Raw genomic sequence first — 20,280 nt, 5'->3', positions numbered from 1 at the left:
ATGTTGGCTAGTAAAACGTAGTTATTATTTACAAGCACATTAGCAAGAAGCAGCCAGTATGTTTACAAAAAAATGAATCTATTTGTTAGTCTGACCAAAACAGAAATGCATGTCCGTGTATGGTAGAAAGACGCAGAATGGCGTGCGAACAGCTAGCCGCATGCTAAACGGGAACCATCATGGTACGGTTCATTTTGGCACTGTACAATATGGTATGGAATTGTAAAATTCTGGTTCAGGCTTGAGTTTCGACTGAGAACAGTACCTTTACTTGGTAGGCGGGGGGAGGGCTGTGCCCATGGCCGCCTAGCATAGGTGTACCGGTGCGATGACAACGAACATGACACAACCGACAACAATGGAGGACATCCAGCAGCTCTATTTTCCCTGCTCAGTTTGTGGCTGTTTGTCTCAACAAGACGTCAAGCTTTGAATGAGAATAGACTTTGAATGAGAATAGACGTTGAATGAGAATAGACGTTGAATGAGAATAGACTTTGAATGAGAATAGACGTTGAATGAGAATAGACTTTGAATGAGAATAGACTTCGGGAATTGAAGAAACATCGGTCGCAAGGGAGTGACTTTGTCTGTCGCCCAATCAGTTGGGGCCAGTTATGGAACAGTTGGGGCCAGTTATTACCGCACTGTTCCCAATGAAAATGCAAAAAAATATTTGCCGTACTATACCAAACCAAACTGCTCCACATGGTGGAAACATGTGATGTGTTAACTGCGCATGGCGACGTACTGAGTATGAGTTAGTCTGTGAAAACACATCCATGCATGGTGCTTTTTGGGTCATACTTTCCCTGTCCACATCAGCCGACTCTGTTCTGTGTAAAGTAAGTTTTGTCATTCATCGATCTCTGCGCTGGGACGTTGGTGACCACACCTCCAGTTTGAGTTTGTGTGGACTGCACACTTAAACCTCACATGCTCCCTATGGACTTCCAGTGCAGTTGGTGCCACACTCTTGTTTTGGTGGAGACAACAATGAGGTGATTATGAGGTACACACACATGTACAACCCATTGCTCAAAGAATACATGCAAATGACATGCAAATGAGGGCAAACACACTTTTGTTGGCATAAGCCCTTCTCATTTAAGTATGAACATTATCACAGACATGTGCGGCCATGCGGGAATGCGAAAAAGCTCTCTGAGGACACGGAATGAGAAAAGTGTGACCTGGGCTTCAACTGGCTCTTTGTTAAAAGAGAATGCAAGAACTATTTGATATGTTCTGCATTCTGTAATGAGCAGCAGGAGAAGCAGGAGCAGGAGGCCTCTGTGGTGAAGACTCAGAAGGGGTGGAGTCCCGTCTGGGTCTATCACCCGGTGCTGTCAGAGCGGCTTCACATCTCTGGTCGGCATGCTCGGCCCTAATTGGGATGTCACACTTACAAGAGAAATGTGTCAGGTTTCTGTGAAATTAACTACTCTGTCAAATCAAGATGTGTGGATGCACCCTGTTTTTTTCCCAAACCCTTAGAGAATCTCCTGATCCTTGAGCTTTTACTCATTTCCCTCTAGAAATATGCCATTAATGGGTAAATAGTAGAATATTCTCCAGATAGTTCTATGACCAGTAATTGCATCTACTGGGATTTCACCTCAAAGACATGCAGCAGCACGGTCACTTAGAACTAACCTCAATTAGGAGCTTATTATTTTTCCACTCAACCTTTAATTGTTCTGTTCAGCAGCAAACAGCAGGACTTCCTTCCTGAGTCTGTCCTAATATCACCCACTCTGAATCTGGCACTGTGTAAAACACATGCATGAGCCTCTCCACAGAGCTAATGTCCTCCATCTGTCAGTGAAGCCGTCCAGATTGGCTGTGATGTTCGGGAACTGTTACACACAGTAAACGACGCTCACCTCGACAACCTACGAGCCCGGCTCCACACTGTGTCAGTCCTCATCACCTCGTCTCTTCCTCTCGCCCTCTCCTGCTCTGTGACTGCGCAGATGTCTTTCCCAGGTTGCTTAGGGACAGGATGACTCAGCTCAGGCTCCCTCTCAGCGCTCCACTGACTCCTGCCTCATCTCTCTCTCTCTCTCTCCTCAGTCAACCTCAGCAACTTAAACACGGTCTGGTCGCACAGTTAGACTCAGGCCAAAACACAGGTTAACACACACACACACACGCAGTGACGCAGTTCCAAAACCTCACACCACTGCATCACTTCCCACACACACTTACTGTAGATTGTAGGATGGCATCGTGCTCAATGTTCAATAACATTTCACCACAAATTGCTGTTGCTCCCACTGGTTCATACTGACATTATTCCCAAAAATTAGTAATGTTCTTTTACAAGGAATCCTGAGAAATAAGCATTTTTTGTCAGTAATGTGAGGGCTGAAGACAGCAGATTCCTTCCTCAGGGTGTGAAGATTTCAACAAATACTGTAAAATATGTTTTAGAATCCGTTCACAGACCATAGTTTTTGGCCGTTTTTTTTATACTGACTGTGGTGTTGGTGGGAATCCTGGTCTGTAGTCTGACTCTTGAAACAGGACGTTTGCTGCTTATTTTGACTATACATAAATAGAGATTAGCATTGTGCTGATCTTTATAATCCTATCTGTAATCCTACACTCACTGGCCACTTTATTAGGTACACAGAGCACATGATTAAGTGGCAAGAACGGCACACGGTGTGGTCTTGCGCGGTTGTCGCCCATCTGCTTCAGGCTTTGACATGTTCTGCATTCAGAGACGATCTTCTGCATATCTTGGTTGACCATTCTCCTCTGAACCCTGGGATCAACAAGGCATTTTCACCGCTGCTAACTGGATATGCTCTCTTTTCCAGATAATTCACTGTAAACCCGAGAGATGGTTGTGTGTGAAAATCTCAGTAGATCAGCAGTTTCTAAAATACTCAAACCAGCCCATCTGGTACCAACAACCATGGTCACTTAAAGGCATATTGTTTAATTTCTGCTGCTAGGGGGTCTCTCAATCAAAAGAATAACAACGTTTGATGAAAGAAGCGTAGAGTCATCGGTGTCTTACAACAGTCAGCACAGTTTGTGCTCAATCGCATTACAGTAAGGCTTTAGCTCGACTACGATTACTTGCCGGGTCCAAATATAGATGCGGAGAAAATCTATTTATTAGCTTTGTACGTCTGACTAAGCTAGTACGTCACAGAAAAACAAACGGTGAACTGTGAGATGGATGATGCTGTGGTTCTATATGTTTCACACCTGCTCTACAATTAATCCTAATTAATTCTACTTCTGTGTCAAAGATGTGGAGGACATTTTGGTGCCTGTGCAGAATGCCAAGTCCTGAGCTTATACATGCAGGAGTAATCGGACTATGAATCGCATTATCCAGGTATGTTAGTCCGACTAAGACTAGCTTGATTTTAGTTGGACTAAGTTGTTTACATGACATTAAGAAAGCCAGATTATTGTCTTAGTCTGACTAGAATTAGACTTTTAACATACATATATATGGAATAGTAATATGGACGTGTGGGAAATGTTTTGGCTAATATACAGTACGTCACTACACTACTCAATAAAATGGGTAACATTAGTCTCTGTTTTAGATACTTGAATGCAGAAATGTTCCGTACTATAACCCCCTTGCTCTGTCATTCTAATGCTCGAATGTTTGAAATTCAGCAGGTCATCTTGACCATGTCCACAAGCCTTGTGATTGCACGGATATGTATTTACGTAATGTACCATTTTTATGTGTGAGATAACACTCTCTCACTTGTTTCACTCACACCCACTGGAAGGCATTGCACTGATGATGGTTCAGAATCACTATGTGCTGAGAGGCGACATAACAAGCTCTGCTTCTGTGAGTCCTCTCTGTGTGGAGTGTGTTTTCCTCTCACCATCACTGCAGATAGTTTCAGTTTTGTCTGCCTCCACACACAACACAGCTGAGGTGTAGGAATGTTGGTAGCGCCGCTCAAAGAAATGACATTTAAAAAATTCAGCGTGCCTTTGTGCAAACACTGGCCTAGTTACTCTGGAAGAGAGCGCAGTACTGTTTAGAGATTCTTTTTTATACTGAAGGCATAACTTAAAGGTTTCAGAGGCAGAAACTGAAAATAACATCACAACCAACTGCATGACAAGACACAAGAGGGAAGTGAGAAAATATGGTTTGGAGAATCGGCTGAACTGACCATTTAAACTGATGCAACCACTTCTGTTAGGGATAAGAAAATAACTGTCATCGTGTTCTGTTATTTTAGAGATTTTTGTCTGTATCCCACATACAGTATGTGCACAGCCTTGGTTTTTCTTCCATCGCTTCACAGATGTTATTCTGCGGTTGCATCAGAGCAACAGTGAAACTCCACCATTCTGTACGTGCTGGTAATATTTTATTCATCTTAAGAGAGAGGCTGCGCGTCACTGAGGCTCACTCAGTCCTGTGTGAGGCCGGAGCAGGCAGCTGTCAGAAAGACCCAGTCCCCCTGATACTTTGCCTATTTCTGCCTCTGCACACACACAAACACACACACACACACACACACATGCAGCCACGTGAAATTGCACTGCTCCCCTGTGTATATATACATGTGCATGTAACCTTTCCATTATTGCAGAAGTGACCCTTTCTCAATTTCCTTTGGATTTTAACTTCATGTAGTAACTGATGGTAATTATTTTAACACTGTGGTCACAGTTAAAAAATAACACAGTTACAGCAAACACATTACGTTGTATTTTCAGCCACCGTGTGTCATAACATAACATAACATAAATCACTTCCTGTGTGCAGCGTGGAAATGATTGAAACTACTGCTATAATGAGAAACAACTCATTTGACAATTAATTGGACATATTTTAAGTTGGCACTACACTTTTGTGTGAAACAGTTTAAATTTAAACATGTTAATTTTCCTGTCAGTTAAAAAATGTTCATAAGAGAACAGATGGGGAATGGAGTGAGGAGAAAATTATATTAATTATATTAATTAACAACGTGTGAATAATTGCTGCGAGAACATTTCACTCCTACTAAAGTCCTTATATGGACATCCTGGTGGTGTGTGTTTGTTTATAGGTCACAACTTCAAGCTTTACAAAATGCATTTTTTTCATCTTCTTATGTCATGATTCATTTTATATTGCATATTAAAAACAAAAAACGGGACTAGCGATAATTGTGCAGACGTCACAAAATAGATCGTTTTTCTCTAGTTCAGAAAAAAACGAGCCATGTGAACTTTGACGTATTTCCAAATTTCACAAATTCAATCCGTTTTTTTTTATTTGCACACTAATATATAGCCTCTGTTATATAAGAGCCTATTCACATAGTAAAAAGCAGCCTAAATGCTCTGTGTTCTAAGGGTTGAATTGAAAGGATGTGTTGACGGTGAGCTTCTGGTGTGGCTCCACCTTTTCAGGCAAATTTGTGTGATGCTGATGTTGCCCACAGTTCACTGCACATTTTGTGAGACATGCAAACTGAGCGCCCTGCTACACACACACACACACACACACACACACACACACACACACGTCATGGCCCTTAAATGAACTCATGCAGACCGGTGCACCAAGTGCTCTCTGCCCTGCGTGACGGCGCACACTCAGCAGCTCATCAAAAAAACACCTAAGTGGTTTTCTGTGTGTCGTCGATAAAGTCAGAAAGTTCTCCTGTGAAAAAGTCGTTGCACGTGTCGTCCTTCTTTACGTCAGATCATGTTAAGGTACTTTAAAACAAAACAAAACTCCACAACCATTGCAGCCAATGAGTTGCTGCAGTGCTCGACATTGGTTATATGTGTAGGTGGTGACAGCAACGAACTGACGACTGCATACTAATATCAGGAGACTGCTGTTGGGTTTTTTTCAAGTGCAGAAAAAGAACTCAGTGCACATGTTATGACAGTGTGTTATTTTGATGCTCTTATTTCTCTTCATATAACTGTCAACAGTTAAAATGAGATAAGATTTTATTTCGGCTTCTCCACATATTTGATTTGGCAGAGATTGTTTTGCCCTTCCTCACTTGGGACCAGCAGAAGGCGGTCACTAGCTGTGGCTGGGGGTCAATTTAGAGCAGTCAAATAAAACTAGGGGCCACTGAGCATCTACTCTGGTCAATAGGGGGCCGGTCAAGTGAAAACAAGTTCAACTTTTTGGGAAAAAGCAACCGTTAACATCACAACATTCTTTAAAGATTTTGTGACAATATTTCACAGAATTTCACAATAAAAGTGTCTTCGTTGACATGAGACAATGTATAGTTCACAATAAAAAAACATTGATATTACGTGGTGGGCTTCATGGCATAGATTGGAGGGTCGCATGTGGCCCGCGGGCTCTGATATAATGTTATATGGGCTGCCCACATGAAATAAGATAAAATATGAAAATCCTTTATAGATATATGATGCTGAAATATATTCTCTTCATTATCACTATACTTCTGCAGAACAATATCCTTTACTCATATGGATTCTGTTTGTTCAGCAGCACAAAAACAAGCGCTTATTTAAATGCTTCAACAGCAGCTGACTCTTCTCCGGAGGGGAATAATGTTCTTTCCATCGACAACAAGTAATCACCAGTTACTGGACAGGTTTAGATTTAACTCATTAAAACAATCAGCTGACGGCGAGTAAACAACACAACAACAGCAGTTTACAATATACAGTATATTATTACATCATATAAAGCATTATAATCAATTTCCCTGTGACATTTAAAGTATTTTAGTCAATTTAGTAAAGAAAAAAAAAATGAAATGAAGACAATCTTTGTTTAGTTCCTTTCCTCCCCTAGAAAACACACAAGTCTCGAGTGTTTTACTAAATATCTTGTGCTGAGCGGCTCACGCTGTGGCAGCAGCTGGCAGTTGCAGGATCTCGTCTCGTCTGAAGTGATCGCAGCGTGTGGTGCTGTGACCACACTCACCCCGTCTCTCCACACAGCATATTTATTTATTTATTAGTCGCCTTTTCTTATCTCATCATTTCTCTCCCAGCTTTTGTTGCTGCAGATTGTTAAGATTATAGTGTAGACTGAGACAATTGTTGTTCATGTGACACTGGTTGTCAGTCAGTAACTGAGCGCGATGAATGAAGATATGGCGGCGGGTGTCGGCAGCATCAGCGCCTCTCAAACCACACCGTGGTTTGTTTTTTAAGAGGAAGAGGTTTGTCTCGTCTGCTGCTTCCTTTCTCACAGACACACAAATCATTAGAATAGTATGTATTCAATACAAAATGCTGCTGTCTGACCTTAAACAGTGGTCAGGGTGAGATGCAAAACAAATCGCTTGAGGACACTTGAGCAGAGTGCGTCCTCAGGAGACACAGCAGCGTGTCCTGCAGATGATCTGTGTCTCCTCTGTCTTAGCTGTGCTCGTCCCCCCATAAAAGAGCTCTTCATGCATAAGAAGCAGAGTGATAATGAGTCTGTGAAATAGTTTGCCCGTCCCAAAACAGCACGGACTATTATGGTTTATGGTTATGACAGCACTCTATTCAGTGTAAATATAGATACTGTTTTGGTGTTAAAAATGATAGCATACGAATGCCGGTTACAGTAAAATAATTGTTAAAATGACCTCACACTTTGAAAATGAAGTATATTAAGTTTTGATAACGTAGTTTGAATGGATGTCTATGATTTATAACCTCACCAAACCTCTTTCCTGAGGAGTTAACCCTTCTGTTACCATTTGGCATGTGTACTTCTCATTACCGTAACTCCTCGACTCCTACCGCACCCCCCGCGACCCTCATGTGGATGATAAAGTGGAAGAAGATGGGCGGATGGATACAGGGAAGCAGAGAAATAGAGCTTTGCGGAAGTGAAAGTTATCTTGGGAAAAACAGGGACAGGAGTACTCACTCATAGAACATTTTTTGACAATTCTACAGCCATAAAATCAAAATATTTCCAGGCAGCCTCATTATCATGATAGTCATAAGAGGGTTAATGATCTCAATCGCTCATCTTCAACAGCATATGATGTCAATTTTGTAAATTATCTTCCCAAAGCACATATGAGTGGACACTAGTGTGATTGACAGCTGGTATAGTCCAATTTTGCAACTGGAAGACGATTCCGACATACGTACGTATGGTCAGGTCTGATTTTATCTATCTGATTTATTTAAATATCTCCAATAGTTTATAGTTTATAGTTTAATAGTAGCTTCTAAATATAAGTGAACTGTACGATAGAGTCATGCACTCAGTTCTGACCTAATGTTTTTTTTCACCATCCAGGATGGAAAGAAAGTGCCTTTTTCTAAGTTAATAAATAACTGTATTTCTCAGATTCCTGTGGTTGAGTTGTGTTAGTTAACTTAATGATGTCTGAAAGCCTCTGCGGCCGTCACCTATGTCTATTCCAGTCGAGAGGACTGAGGTTTGCAGGAGATCTGAGCTGTAAGAAGAATTTGCTTTTTATTAAAACAGAGATCATGTGCGCTTAGTGGAGGTGGGAGAGGAAAAGGAGAAATGTTGCTTTTCCTCTAAAGAAAAAAACACAAAACAAAACAACCTGTACTGCAGATATATCGTATGGCCCTGAATGAGGACAGAAGCTCCCTGCTGTAGAATAATAGCTTCTGTTATGAAGTCGTTAGAGAGAGAGAGAGAGAGAAATGATTAAAGTGATCGTTTTTTCAAATGTCCATATGTGGCCAACTGGGACATGGAAGTGGAAGTGAGTCTGAAAGTCGAAACAACAGGAATCTGGGATGTTTGTAATGCAACATTAGTGTCAGGAGTTTTTTGTAATTTGCTCTTGTGTCATTTTCACTCACAATCCTCCAGGTTTACGATCGTTGTAGATTTTGTGCTTATAAATTGTGCAGCTTTTGTCTTTTTACCTAATTGCAGTCACAATAGACGTTTTTTCCTTCGCCACTATTTTCTCTTTGATCGTTTCAGTTGTGTATCATGTGCACTGGTGGAACTGTCCATTAAAATGCTGCAGCTTTACTTAACACTGTGCACCCACCATTAAAAGAAGAGGATTACATAATTCTTATTTTTTTTTAGTCCCCGTTAATTTCCCTCTTCTCTTTCAGAGTTAAGGTCACCATTGGGCTTAATGGACTGTGGAGTATTATCAGGATTACAATGAGCTTTTCTTTGCCGTCCTGGACTTAATTTTTTAAGCTTCATGGCTTGTGTTGAAAACTCATGCTGTGATTGGACTGGTCGTCCTCTCCAATGTCAAACTGGCTGGCATTTGTAATCTTTGGGAGGGTGTAACAACAGTTGTTTCCTGACCACACCAACAACAAAAGGACTGCAAGACATAACATTCATTTACAACTAAACAGCAACAACCTTTCCAAGTCACGTTTACAGTGAAACATTTTTGTTTGGATAAAAACTCCAGTATGTGGTTACAGTGTCTGAATATAATCACTTATTAACCAATGTACACTGACACTGATTTATCTATGATAATATATAACCTGCTTGTGTGGAACAACCAATATCATAAGATTGTATTCATTACTGTGCCTTTGTTTAACTTATTTGTTCAATGTGTTTGTTATTTTCATAAAAAAACTCAGAAAAACTTGGGCTGTGCAGTTAATCTAAACTTGTGTTTCAGTTACGAGTATGGCCTCAAACGATTCCAAAAACAAAATAATCGAAACAGAACAATTATTACAAAATGGGGGCTTTTATTCTGAAATATGTGGTAATTTTGCTTGACTTCCTGTCCTGCTCATGATCCTGCAAAAATAGAACCCACACATTCAGTGGAATGCTTTGTTAAACACACAGCGTGAGAAAAGATATGTATAATATACAATGCAAAAGGTTTTATATGTATTTTATATTTATTTACAATTTCATGTTTAAAGTCAAAGTTTTACTTTTTTTTAAGTCAATGAGTAATCGTTTCAAATAATCATCAGTTACATTTTTTACCCAAATAATTGTGATAATTATTTTTCCCATAATTGAGCAAAACCTAAGAAAATATTTTAATCGATCAATCAATAATAAATGCATGTAGAGTACGGTAAAGGATTACCGTAAACAACCTGAATTCTGAGATTATTTTTAAAATTTTGTTTCCAAAATATTGACATGCGCCCCTAATCCTCTTCCGTGGGAGAGTTTAGTCAGGACGTACAAATCTATGGACTGAGAGTGATGAAATAGCTGATTTTAAGTCCGACCTAACTACTCTGCATGTTTACATAGAATGCAGTTCATGTGTGACCTTTTCTCTGTATTTCTTTATCACATATTACATGTATTACACAGATATGTAGGATTCCTGTAGTGTCAGTTCTCTTCATTCTCACTTTTGTCCCATCCTACACTCATATAGTTTGCTCACGAGTGGCTGAAGGAATTATTATTTTGACAGTGTTAGAGTGCAGTGCTGACATCTTTGATGGTCTGACACTTTTTACAGGCAAATGATACCAAAATCCTCTGCTGCTCTCTATTGTGTTCTAGCCTACATGGACCTAATGAATCTACAATGAAACACATTGCATTTTCAAATGTGCAAACAAGCCGTTCAGTCGTAAAAGGTATTTTATTATATCTTTAGATAAGTCATCTGTGACAAATATGGGGTGAAAGTTGTTTCTTTAACCTCTGAGTAGGTCACTGGGGGTTAAGCAGAGGCACTAAATTGTCTTCTTTATCACCTGTCTGTAGCACATATTTGTTTACTATTATCATGGTATGTATGAGAGGGTGACAGATAACATACTGATAAATACAGAATACCATTAACAGTGACGTGCATCACGGGAAACTGTTTTTAGAAACTCCATCACAAGGTCTGTAAAGTGCCACAGGCGTGGACGCATGTGATAAGTGCTTCATATAAAATAAACTGGAGTAAAGGAAAAACTGTTTTTTAGCACTTTGAAATGATGCAATAAGCAAATCACAAAGGCTGGATTCTATTCATGATTGTTCTATATTCTATGCCATTTAAAATATGCCATATGTGAAAAACAGTATAGTATTAAGAGTTTGATCTATATATATTCAACTGGAACTTGAGCGGTTATTGTACAGTAAAATATACATTTCTGTTGGTGTAATAAGGTTCTCATGAGGCTGCACACAGTCTGTCACTGTTCAAAGACTCTTGAAAACATCTTTGCTGTTTGAGTTTCTCTTTGAGTGGCTAATCTGTAATCAAGGCAATCACTAATGCAGGCACGCACGCAGATCAAGGACACAGTTAATTAAAATGGCTGACATGAAAACAGGAATCCAGGATCATGTTGTTAATGGAAATGTTCGCTCTCTCCTAAAAGTTGGCGTCTGCACAGAGGAGCCCTCTCCACTCTAACTTTTATGTTAAGAGTGATGGCAAATTTTTTATATCCGTTACACTCTGAAAGCTCCAGTGTGGAACCCCATTATTAAAACATGGTGATCTCTGATACCTGCTTTTATTTCCTACAATACTTCATTAAGTTACCCGTTTTATATATTTCATTCTCCAGTTAACTTGGAGCTGCAAGGTGAAGGAAACAGCAGCAGCTGTTACTGACATATGCAGGCATTAAGTCAGGCATTTGTTTAGCAAAGCGCTCCACTTGATTTGCTTTGTGTTCTGTTGGCAGAGCAAACAATTTTCTATGGTACTATCACTACTAGTGCTGTGTAGTGGCTGAGCGAATGTGTGAATGTTGCCAGGAGACACACAAACACTTAACTTAACCTGTCACTTAATATCATTAATGAAAACATGACAGACATTGTCTTCCCAGTAAAAACACTACATATGCTGAGGTGATAGAATATGGACAGATTATAATACTAAAGTTGTATTATTATTATTATGATAATACAAAATATATGGGATTCAACATTTACATCATAAATGTTTTGTTTTTTTGCAAAATGTACATCATTTATTCTCTAAAAAACACTTACTTTGAAATTCTGAACAGTTTTTTCCCCCCCCATTCTTTTTCTCTAGACCAGCCCCCTCTTGACCAGACTAGATGCTCTTTGGTCCTCAGGTTGTTTGAGTATGAGACTCTACGTGACTCTATGCATTTTATTGTTTCATGTCTATGAATCAAACGTATTTCTGCCTCCTGGTTGTAGTGATTTTTTTTCTTTTTCTGCTGGATGTAATAACCAGGCATCAGGCATTTGACGAGGATGACTGTCACAGTAGGAAGGCACGGAACATTTTATGTAAACTTGAATGCCAGCGGAGTCAGAGTTTTAACCGGGGGGAGGAATGCGATCTTTAGTTTGATTTGATCTGACAAACATGGCTAATGTGCACAGGCAGGCCAAACACACCAGGAGAGCGGAAAGACAGGCCCCAGGGTGAGTGCAGGGTCAGGGCTGCTGCTGCTGCTGCTGCTGCTGCTGCTGCTGCTGCTGCTGCTCACACTGTTAACCCTTCTGTTGCCAAACATTCTACATCTAACACAACAGTTAGATCAGTGCAGTTTTACAGGATGGGATTAAAAGTTTAGTGTGTTCAGAGAGAGAAGAGTCAAACTGTTCTAACCTTTTCTTCCTGCCACTGTTATTGTTTCCATCACACTATTGTGCGTTTTCCTTTATCGTCACGGTAATGACGATCAGAGTCTTTACTGTGGACTAAGCGTTTCTGACATTTTCCCGCAATCGCAGCCATTTTCCTGTGCTTTTTTTAACACTGGGAAAACACAGTAAGCGAGATTTGCACTGTGGAGATTCAGAGGTCTCGCAGTTAAAATTCCTCTCCCACGTTCTAATGAAAATGTTTTTGGCAATCAAAGGACGGGGAGGTGAAAACTGCATCAGCAGAAGCAAGTAACAAAAGAGATTATTTTATCTGCCTCTACATACCCAGCTTCTAGATCTTTACAAATCCTGTTGATATTTTGTTAGCAGATCAAAAAAGACACGTTTATTTATCTATATCATCTTATTATCCGTTCATCTTTTTCTTGGTAGCTTCTTTTGTTCAAACATAGAATTAACAGGCCACAGTGAACAGAGAGGTGTTGAGCACAGCTCTGTTCACTGCTGCTCAATGTGTCCCATGTTAGATATGAAGAATATTTATGAATAAACCTTGTGGAGGCGTGAAGCAGACAAAGATTACCTTTGACGTTTCCTCCCCTAAATCCCCTCTGATTAAATATTTGCTGACTCATTCAGCATGAATGTGAATTAATGGTCAGTCAGTGGCTTCATGTCCACTCCCAACTATTCCATGAACATGGTCCCTTGTCTTTTGTTTTTCCTCCTCTTCTCCTGCACGTGGTCTGTTTTTACAAGATTTTTCTCTTTAAAACTGATTGTCCATAAAATATACTGTATATTAATAACATATTGATGATTTCCTAAGTGACTTTTGTTGCACATTTTTCCCTATTATATATATTATACTATTATATTATTATACACTATTATATTTAAGCGCTTCTGACCCTAAAATACACTGGTTGCAGAATGGATGATCTGCACAGCTCCACCAGTTTACACTGCTTGCGTACAAACGGAGCCGTATTGCTAACAACAGAAGAAACAGAAGCACGCGAGGCTTGCAAGGATTCTGTCTATGATGTATTTAAGTGAAATACGATGTGGTGTCAACACTGGATCTTTTGATCTATATATATATTCACCCCAACCTTCCACAACGCAACCGTTCCGCAACAAGTGTATTTTGGGGGTTACTTGTTAAACTTCATTTAGGACAGGAATAATAGTGTTATACTTTCTGAAATATTCAACTTTTTTCAAAGACAAATTCTCATTCAAATAAATTGAACGAGTAGACATTGCTGTAAAGGATAATGACCACATGTGAATACACACGTAAAGAAAACAAGTGTATTTCCAGCAAATTGATAGTTACAAGCAGTAATTAAAAGCCAAAGTCAGTGGAGTTGTGGTCGAGAGCAGCAGAAAATACAACGAGTGACACAATGCATTAGATCTTCACACTCTAGTTCCCTGAAAGCAGTGGTTCCCAAACTTTAGGCATTTGACCTCCAGCCTTGTACCCCCTCCTCCTGCACACTTAACAAACAAACAAACAAACAAAAATGAGTGGCCTCCTGTGTTTGGCCAGCACAGGCTGTTCTCTACACAGTATGATCCAGAAATCGGTGGATTCTGATCAAATTCCATTTTCAGTGGTTTAGTGGTAGTTTCAAAATGTAATGAGTCTGTGTGTGTGTGTACCCCCTACATCATTTATGTACCCCTGTTTGGCACCTGTTTAGCCACTGATGCTATTGTTTCTGCCGGTCTTAATGTGAGGTTGTGTGTTCAGTTTAGGGCCCCATAAAGGCTTGCCCCAGCCCTGTTCAGACATTGAATTAGAAAATTAAATTCATCATTTCAATGAGAACGCCAGATTGGCTTCAGCTCAGACAGAAGGCAGCAATCCCACTGCAATTTCTCCAGAAATGACCTCCTCTAGCTTTTATATATTTCCATGACTACCCGTGAGCAGAGAATAAAACTGCTTCTCAAGGAAACCATGAGATTGCAACTAAGTCAAGTCCAGCCACTTTCTCTAACAGTCATTTGAACCTTGAAATTGACTTTGAGTAGAGTTCAGTTTCATTTTCCTATCCGGGGAGGACATTAATTATTAACATCGGTAATTAACCTGCGTGGCCACATTGAATTTGCGATCCGTAGAATGTGTTGGTGTCGTATGTGCTGTGCCTTTATGTCCCCATCTGTTCATCGTCATAAAGCTGTTTACTATGCTCTCAGAACAGATCACTGCTGTTTAGATACTGCCTTTATATGATCTGTGCACACACACACACACAAAGGCAACAATACTCTTTCATTGATCTAAATCATACTGGGAACATTTACAGGATACGGTTTCCCTGTAGTGCATCAGGAGTGAAAGGCATGTTGAAATGATGCTCTTTATGTTTGTATTTAGACCCTGTGACCATGTAGGTGACCAAAATATCATTAAATCTCTCGAAGGCTGTTACTGAATCCAGTCGCCCTGAAATACAAATTGAAAAAGGGTATGAAATGCTGAGCCAGGGAGTCCATGTTCAACATCGCTTCTACAGCTGTAGAAACAAATAGGATACAAGGACTGTGTTCATATGCATCCCTGTGGATTGAGGCTGTTCATGGGAACCAACATGACAGCACTGAAATTTCATTGATATTTCAGACACAAATGTTTAATTAAAGGAGCATTTGGTGAAGTAGAAGATCGATACCATATTAACCACATAAACCAGTAGCTGATTAATGCAGCTTTGCATGAAGAGTGACGGGAACTTATTGTGACATTTTTTTTTGGATCAATCAACCATGACCATGACAACCAAAGCATTGTGTGGAAATTAAGACATGTTTCCTCCATCCCTCTACATTTCCAGTCTTTGTTCCAGGATAACCTAATCAGCTGTTTGCTCTAAACTGACTACAGAGCTAATAATCTTGCACAGTATTAATATGGATGCACAGAATTTTGTGTACAAGATCCATAACTTGTGCACACAATATATCTATATCTAATGTCTTACCTTCTACAAGGGATGGGAATCAATATTGGTCAAAATCATCCATCCATTTTGTATCGCTTTATCCTCCACATGACAACCATCCACTCTCACAGTAAATTAAAAGGGTGCAATTTGCCTAATATCCATATTGCATGTTTATGGACTGTGGGAGGAAACCAGAGAACCCGGAGAAAACCCACTCACACACGGGAGAACAACTCAGATATCACACAGATAAAAATGTGGAATCCGACACAATCCGACACAATCCGAAAAATCTTATATGTCACATGCACGCATTCACTATGCAGACTGTATAAACGTAAATAAATATCGGCAAAAGCATTTTAGCTGAGTCATGTTTGGGCTGTTTATTTGTTTTTTGGGAGAACAATATTTGTGACACAGTTGGAGAATTACAGTATGTCCTTGAAATGACTCTGCACAAATGTGTTGTTAACTGCTTCATAGTTTCTTGAATGGTCTAAAAATGACTGTATCAGACTAATATCAGTACATACTGGAGTTTGTGATATCGGTATCAGACACAAAAAAGTGCTATTGTCCCATCCCTCCCATCCCTAACACATACCTATACTATTATCACATCCTTATAAAATATAAAATATAAACAGATAACTCCCCTTAATAACAAACTGCTTTTCCCTCGACAGATTGGAAGGAAATGTGTTCTTTTGTTAGTCTGATGAAACTGAACCTTTTAAAAAAACATAACATAACATAAACATGACAATCTGACTGAAATTTGCACATTCAACTGGACACAAACTGTCTACAGCACTCACAGTTCCCACTCCCCTGACCTTTGACCTTGGAAACAAAAAAAAGAAACACTCTGTGCAACTTATGGTGCTGAGGCAGATCTGGTTTATTTCCAGCACAGTATTATTACATCATTATTTTGTAAAAATCGTATGATCTCTCAAGTATTAAACTCACTCGTCACATTGATGTAGATTGTTTTCTATCAGCGTCTGTGCCCTTCATTTATACTTTAATTTACTGCAGTCGGTGTTTATTTGACCGGAGTGAAGACAAAACAGAGTCATTGAGATGCAGACAAAGACATCGGCAGTGAAAACCCCCCTCGCAGGTATTTAGAAGTCACCGAGCAGCGAGAAGTCAGACAGGACGAGGATTGTCTTCGTGTCCGGATGCTGTGGGTTCATCAGCAGAAAGTGATCCATTTCTCCTTGAGGGTCCATGAGTCTTCCCAGACTAATGCAACGAAACATAGAGGGGCAGAAAGCTGAGGGGGTGGTCTGAGGTTTCAAGTGACAAGTATTCTGCAATTTAATTTGCCCTGTGGCAGTCAGAAAGCCACAAGGGCCAGTGTCCTCTCCAATGTTGTGGAAAGTTCCCTGACCCTGAAGAGTGTTGCGTTACCTACCAATTGTAGCCTCACGGTCCCAGAACAGAGACTCCTTTGAGGAAGACTGCTGACAATTTGGAAAGTCGAGATTCAGCCATTTCCTCCCAAAACAAATCAGGAAAAAAAATCCAGACTGAGTTATGATGAGAGTAAGATGTTCAATTAGACCGCGCGTCGTAGATTTGATCAAAGAGCTTTAATTTGAGTTTTGGGCTCTTTTCTCGCACACATTCGAATAAATTATCATCATGAATAATGTGTTTAATTCCCTTCACTTTCCCAGACAACATTAGTTCCCAGTCTCATCAGATGCTGCAGGGTTGTTTCTGTTTTACTCTTCTCAGCTTAACCATATTCATTACAGATAATAGTGCACAACTCCGAGTGTGTTCACTGTGTGGTGAACAGCAACAAATGTGTTCTCTGGGTCCTTATTTGCTTTAAATCCTACTATTAGTTATTGCTTATCATCCTGTGTCTCATGAATGTTAGTTTGACAGAGAACAGATAGATTAGGGTAATTTTACAGGAAAGCTCCGTGCACCAACAAAACCACAACAGAACATGTAGATTGGGAGATTTTATTTGGTAGTAACGTGTACCAAAGATAGTTAGAGGAGTGGAGTAAAAGAGTGGAGCAAACCTTGCAGTTTCACCACTTCCATGTGTGATAAAGCTTACTCAGGTGTTCACCCTCTCTCTCTCTCTCTGTTTTTGCTCCAGATGGTGAGTCACGCCCCCCCTCCCCTCGCTCCCTCTCTCTTGGACCGTCTCAGTGAATAGCGTATGCCACAAAGGTGAAAGGATCTCAGCTTAGCTGTAAATAAAACAGCTCCTGCACAGCGTGGGAGAAAGTGTCACAGCGGTGCTGGTGCTGGCACCGCGCAGCCTCTGAGGGCTGATCACCGGAGTGAAAGCAGTGCTGAGCGATCACCTTTACCTCAGAGTCACTCACCTTTCATGCTCTGGTAGCTGGAGCCAGCTCTGCGGGGTAAAGAGTCAACGGGGACGGCGTGAGACTCAAACGTGGACACAGTCACAGAGAATCGTCATGAGGGATCCTTCACGTGAGAGAAAAGTCATGTTGTTGTGTGATAACTTCCGTACGTCAGGATTAAGGCACTCTTTATTTTAGCTGGTGGCTGGAACGGGGAGAGCTGCTGTCGATTACTCTGCTTTATGAGTTTTCATCACGGGGACAGTGTCTCTGAGAGGCTGGGGAGCCAGCATGGCCAAGGCTCTGCTGAAGATACAGCGCTATTTTCGCAGGAAACCCGTTCGCTTCTTCTCCCTCATCCTCCTCTACCTGACTGCCGGGAGCCTCGTCTTCCTTCACTCGGGCTTTGTCGGTGACAGCGGCCCCGGAGGCAGGGGGAGCCGGGAGTCCGTGGCAGCCACAGAGATGGGGAGACGCACCTCAGACACCCGGGTGCTCGGCAGCATGAGCAGGGTGTTTAAGGAGACGCACAGGTCTGGCAGGAGGTATGGTCCTCCCTGGATGAAAAGGACGGGACAGGAGGGACAGGGGACAGAGGTCAGAGGGGGAGACTACACCAGCAACTGGAACCGTGCACTTAAAGGACGCAATGCCAAAGATGTGGACGATGGAAGAGGTGAGTTAAACCGAGACGACATGTTTTATTATAATGTTATTTAGACGTCGTCCTTGTTTTTCTTCGATGTTTCATCTATATGGACAAAAACTATTTAAGATTATTTGTAGGGCTTGGTGATAAAAAGGTTACACATCAGTTGATATTGATCATCGATGTGATACAATGTCACAGAGTTAAAGACTGATAGTCCACTAGCTGTGGTTTTAACACAAGTTCACATTTGTATTGAAGAAAAATTATGTCAGAATATGTGCTACTGAATTATTTTCCAGCTTTAATTATTTTGAATTCTTGAAAACAAGCTTTGTCAAACAATAATATCACACCTGACCGAGGGAGAGTTTGTGTGTATGTTTATTAGCACAATGCTGCTGTTACCTCAGTCTGTTTTGATATAAAATAAAATCACTTCCTGTGTGCAGTGTAGGAATGTTGGCGGGCGACATGAGATCCAAACATCACCACACACACACACAAACACAAAGAGAGTGATGTGGAGCTGATAGGCTTTTGACACTCGTGTTTATATTCAAAATGTACACACAGCAGCTTCAACATTCAAACCATGTCAGATGTTTTCTCACAGTTTTAGTGATGGCTGAAATGAAAGACTACTGATAATAATGAATAAATGTACACTTTTGTACAAAAAGAATGAATTTCATCTCGGAGAAGAGTTGCAAAAGTGATTGTAGTATTGCGAAATGTATGAGCGACATGAGCCACCGCAGTTTCCACTTCGTCACGTAGAGTGAGGTAATGATTATGAAACCTTAAATGATTTGTGCTGTTCTCTTTTAATCAACAGCTTCATTCATTCTGTTTTACATTTAAACTCCTCACTGACATTTGACAAAACACAAACATGTTGTGAAAACACCAATCGTGTCCTGAGCTGACTAATTTTTGACATTGAATGATGGCACAACATGATTATATGATTAAATCACAAGATTGGAAGATATAATTCTCTCTTCTTTAGTGCTGGCACATGGTGGAGCATGTGAAACTAAAACAGCATTATAAGAACATACTAAAATAATGGACCGATACCTCACAACTGCAGTGAACTACAGTGCTCATGTGCATCTTAAAATAGACTCTGAATAGTCATAAATAATGATGATTTGCAGTGGAGCTTCACAGTGATTACATGGGTTGCTGGTTTCCCTCCAGTGTGCGGTACAAGCACACAGGCATGTGGAGAACAGCCATAAATATGAAACATGCAGAGAGTGTGAGTGACTGCTGTGTGTGGGTGGGCTTGTATCGCTATCTGTGTGAGGTCCAAAAAAACATACATATCTGTCTTTGTGGGGACATTGTGACCTTGCGGGGACATTTTGTCTGGGCCCCACAACTTTAAAAAGGGCTTAAGAACTGGTTTTAGGTAGAGTATAAAAATGTAGAGTCTGATACAATCCAAAAATCCTATATATCACATGTTTCACTATGCACAGACTGTAAAACAAGAACAATATTTGTTAATGATGTCTTTGAAAAATGTCTCAGAACAAAACTCTAACCCTTATAGATAGCTACTCAAGTTTTTGATATTGGTATCTGATACAAAAAGTGGAATCGTCCAATTCCTAGTTTTAGGTTTAGGTTAGTCACTTAGTTCATCACTTAGTTATGATGGTTAAGGTTAGAGGAATACATTATGTCTATGATGTGTCCTCACTAAGATATAACAACACGGAGTCACACTGGAGCCCTGCTAAGCATTATTGTGCATGTATTACAATGTTTGTCTAACCACTCCATTACTAATGACTCTTAATGACCTCTACTCCAAGG

General features: G+C 40.4%; 1 protein-coding gene across 1 annotated transcript in view; it reads left to right on the top strand.

Moving 5' to 3' along the window:
* Nucleotides 1–20,280, top strand: part of wscd2 (WSC domain containing 2) — a 36,640-nt gene that overhangs the window by 5,813 nt on the left and 10,547 nt on the right. Inside the window, exon 2 of the mRNA XM_044025711.1 lies at nt 17,588–18,477. Within this exon, the coding sequence (XP_043881646.1) occupies nt 18,093–18,477 (385 nt within the window). The 5' untranslated portion in view covers nt 17,588–18,092. The remainder of the gene's footprint in view (nt 1–17,587; nt 18,478–20,280) is intronic.

This window comes from Solea senegalensis, linkage group LG5, assembly GCF_019176455.1.
Source record: "Solea senegalensis isolate Sse05_10M linkage group LG5, IFAPA_SoseM_1, whole genome shotgun sequence".
NCBI lineage: Eukaryota > Metazoa > Chordata > Actinopteri > Pleuronectiformes > Soleidae > Solea > Solea senegalensis.
Note: the sequence above shows the minus strand (reverse complement) of the source record. Positions and strands in the feature narration are given on the sequence as shown.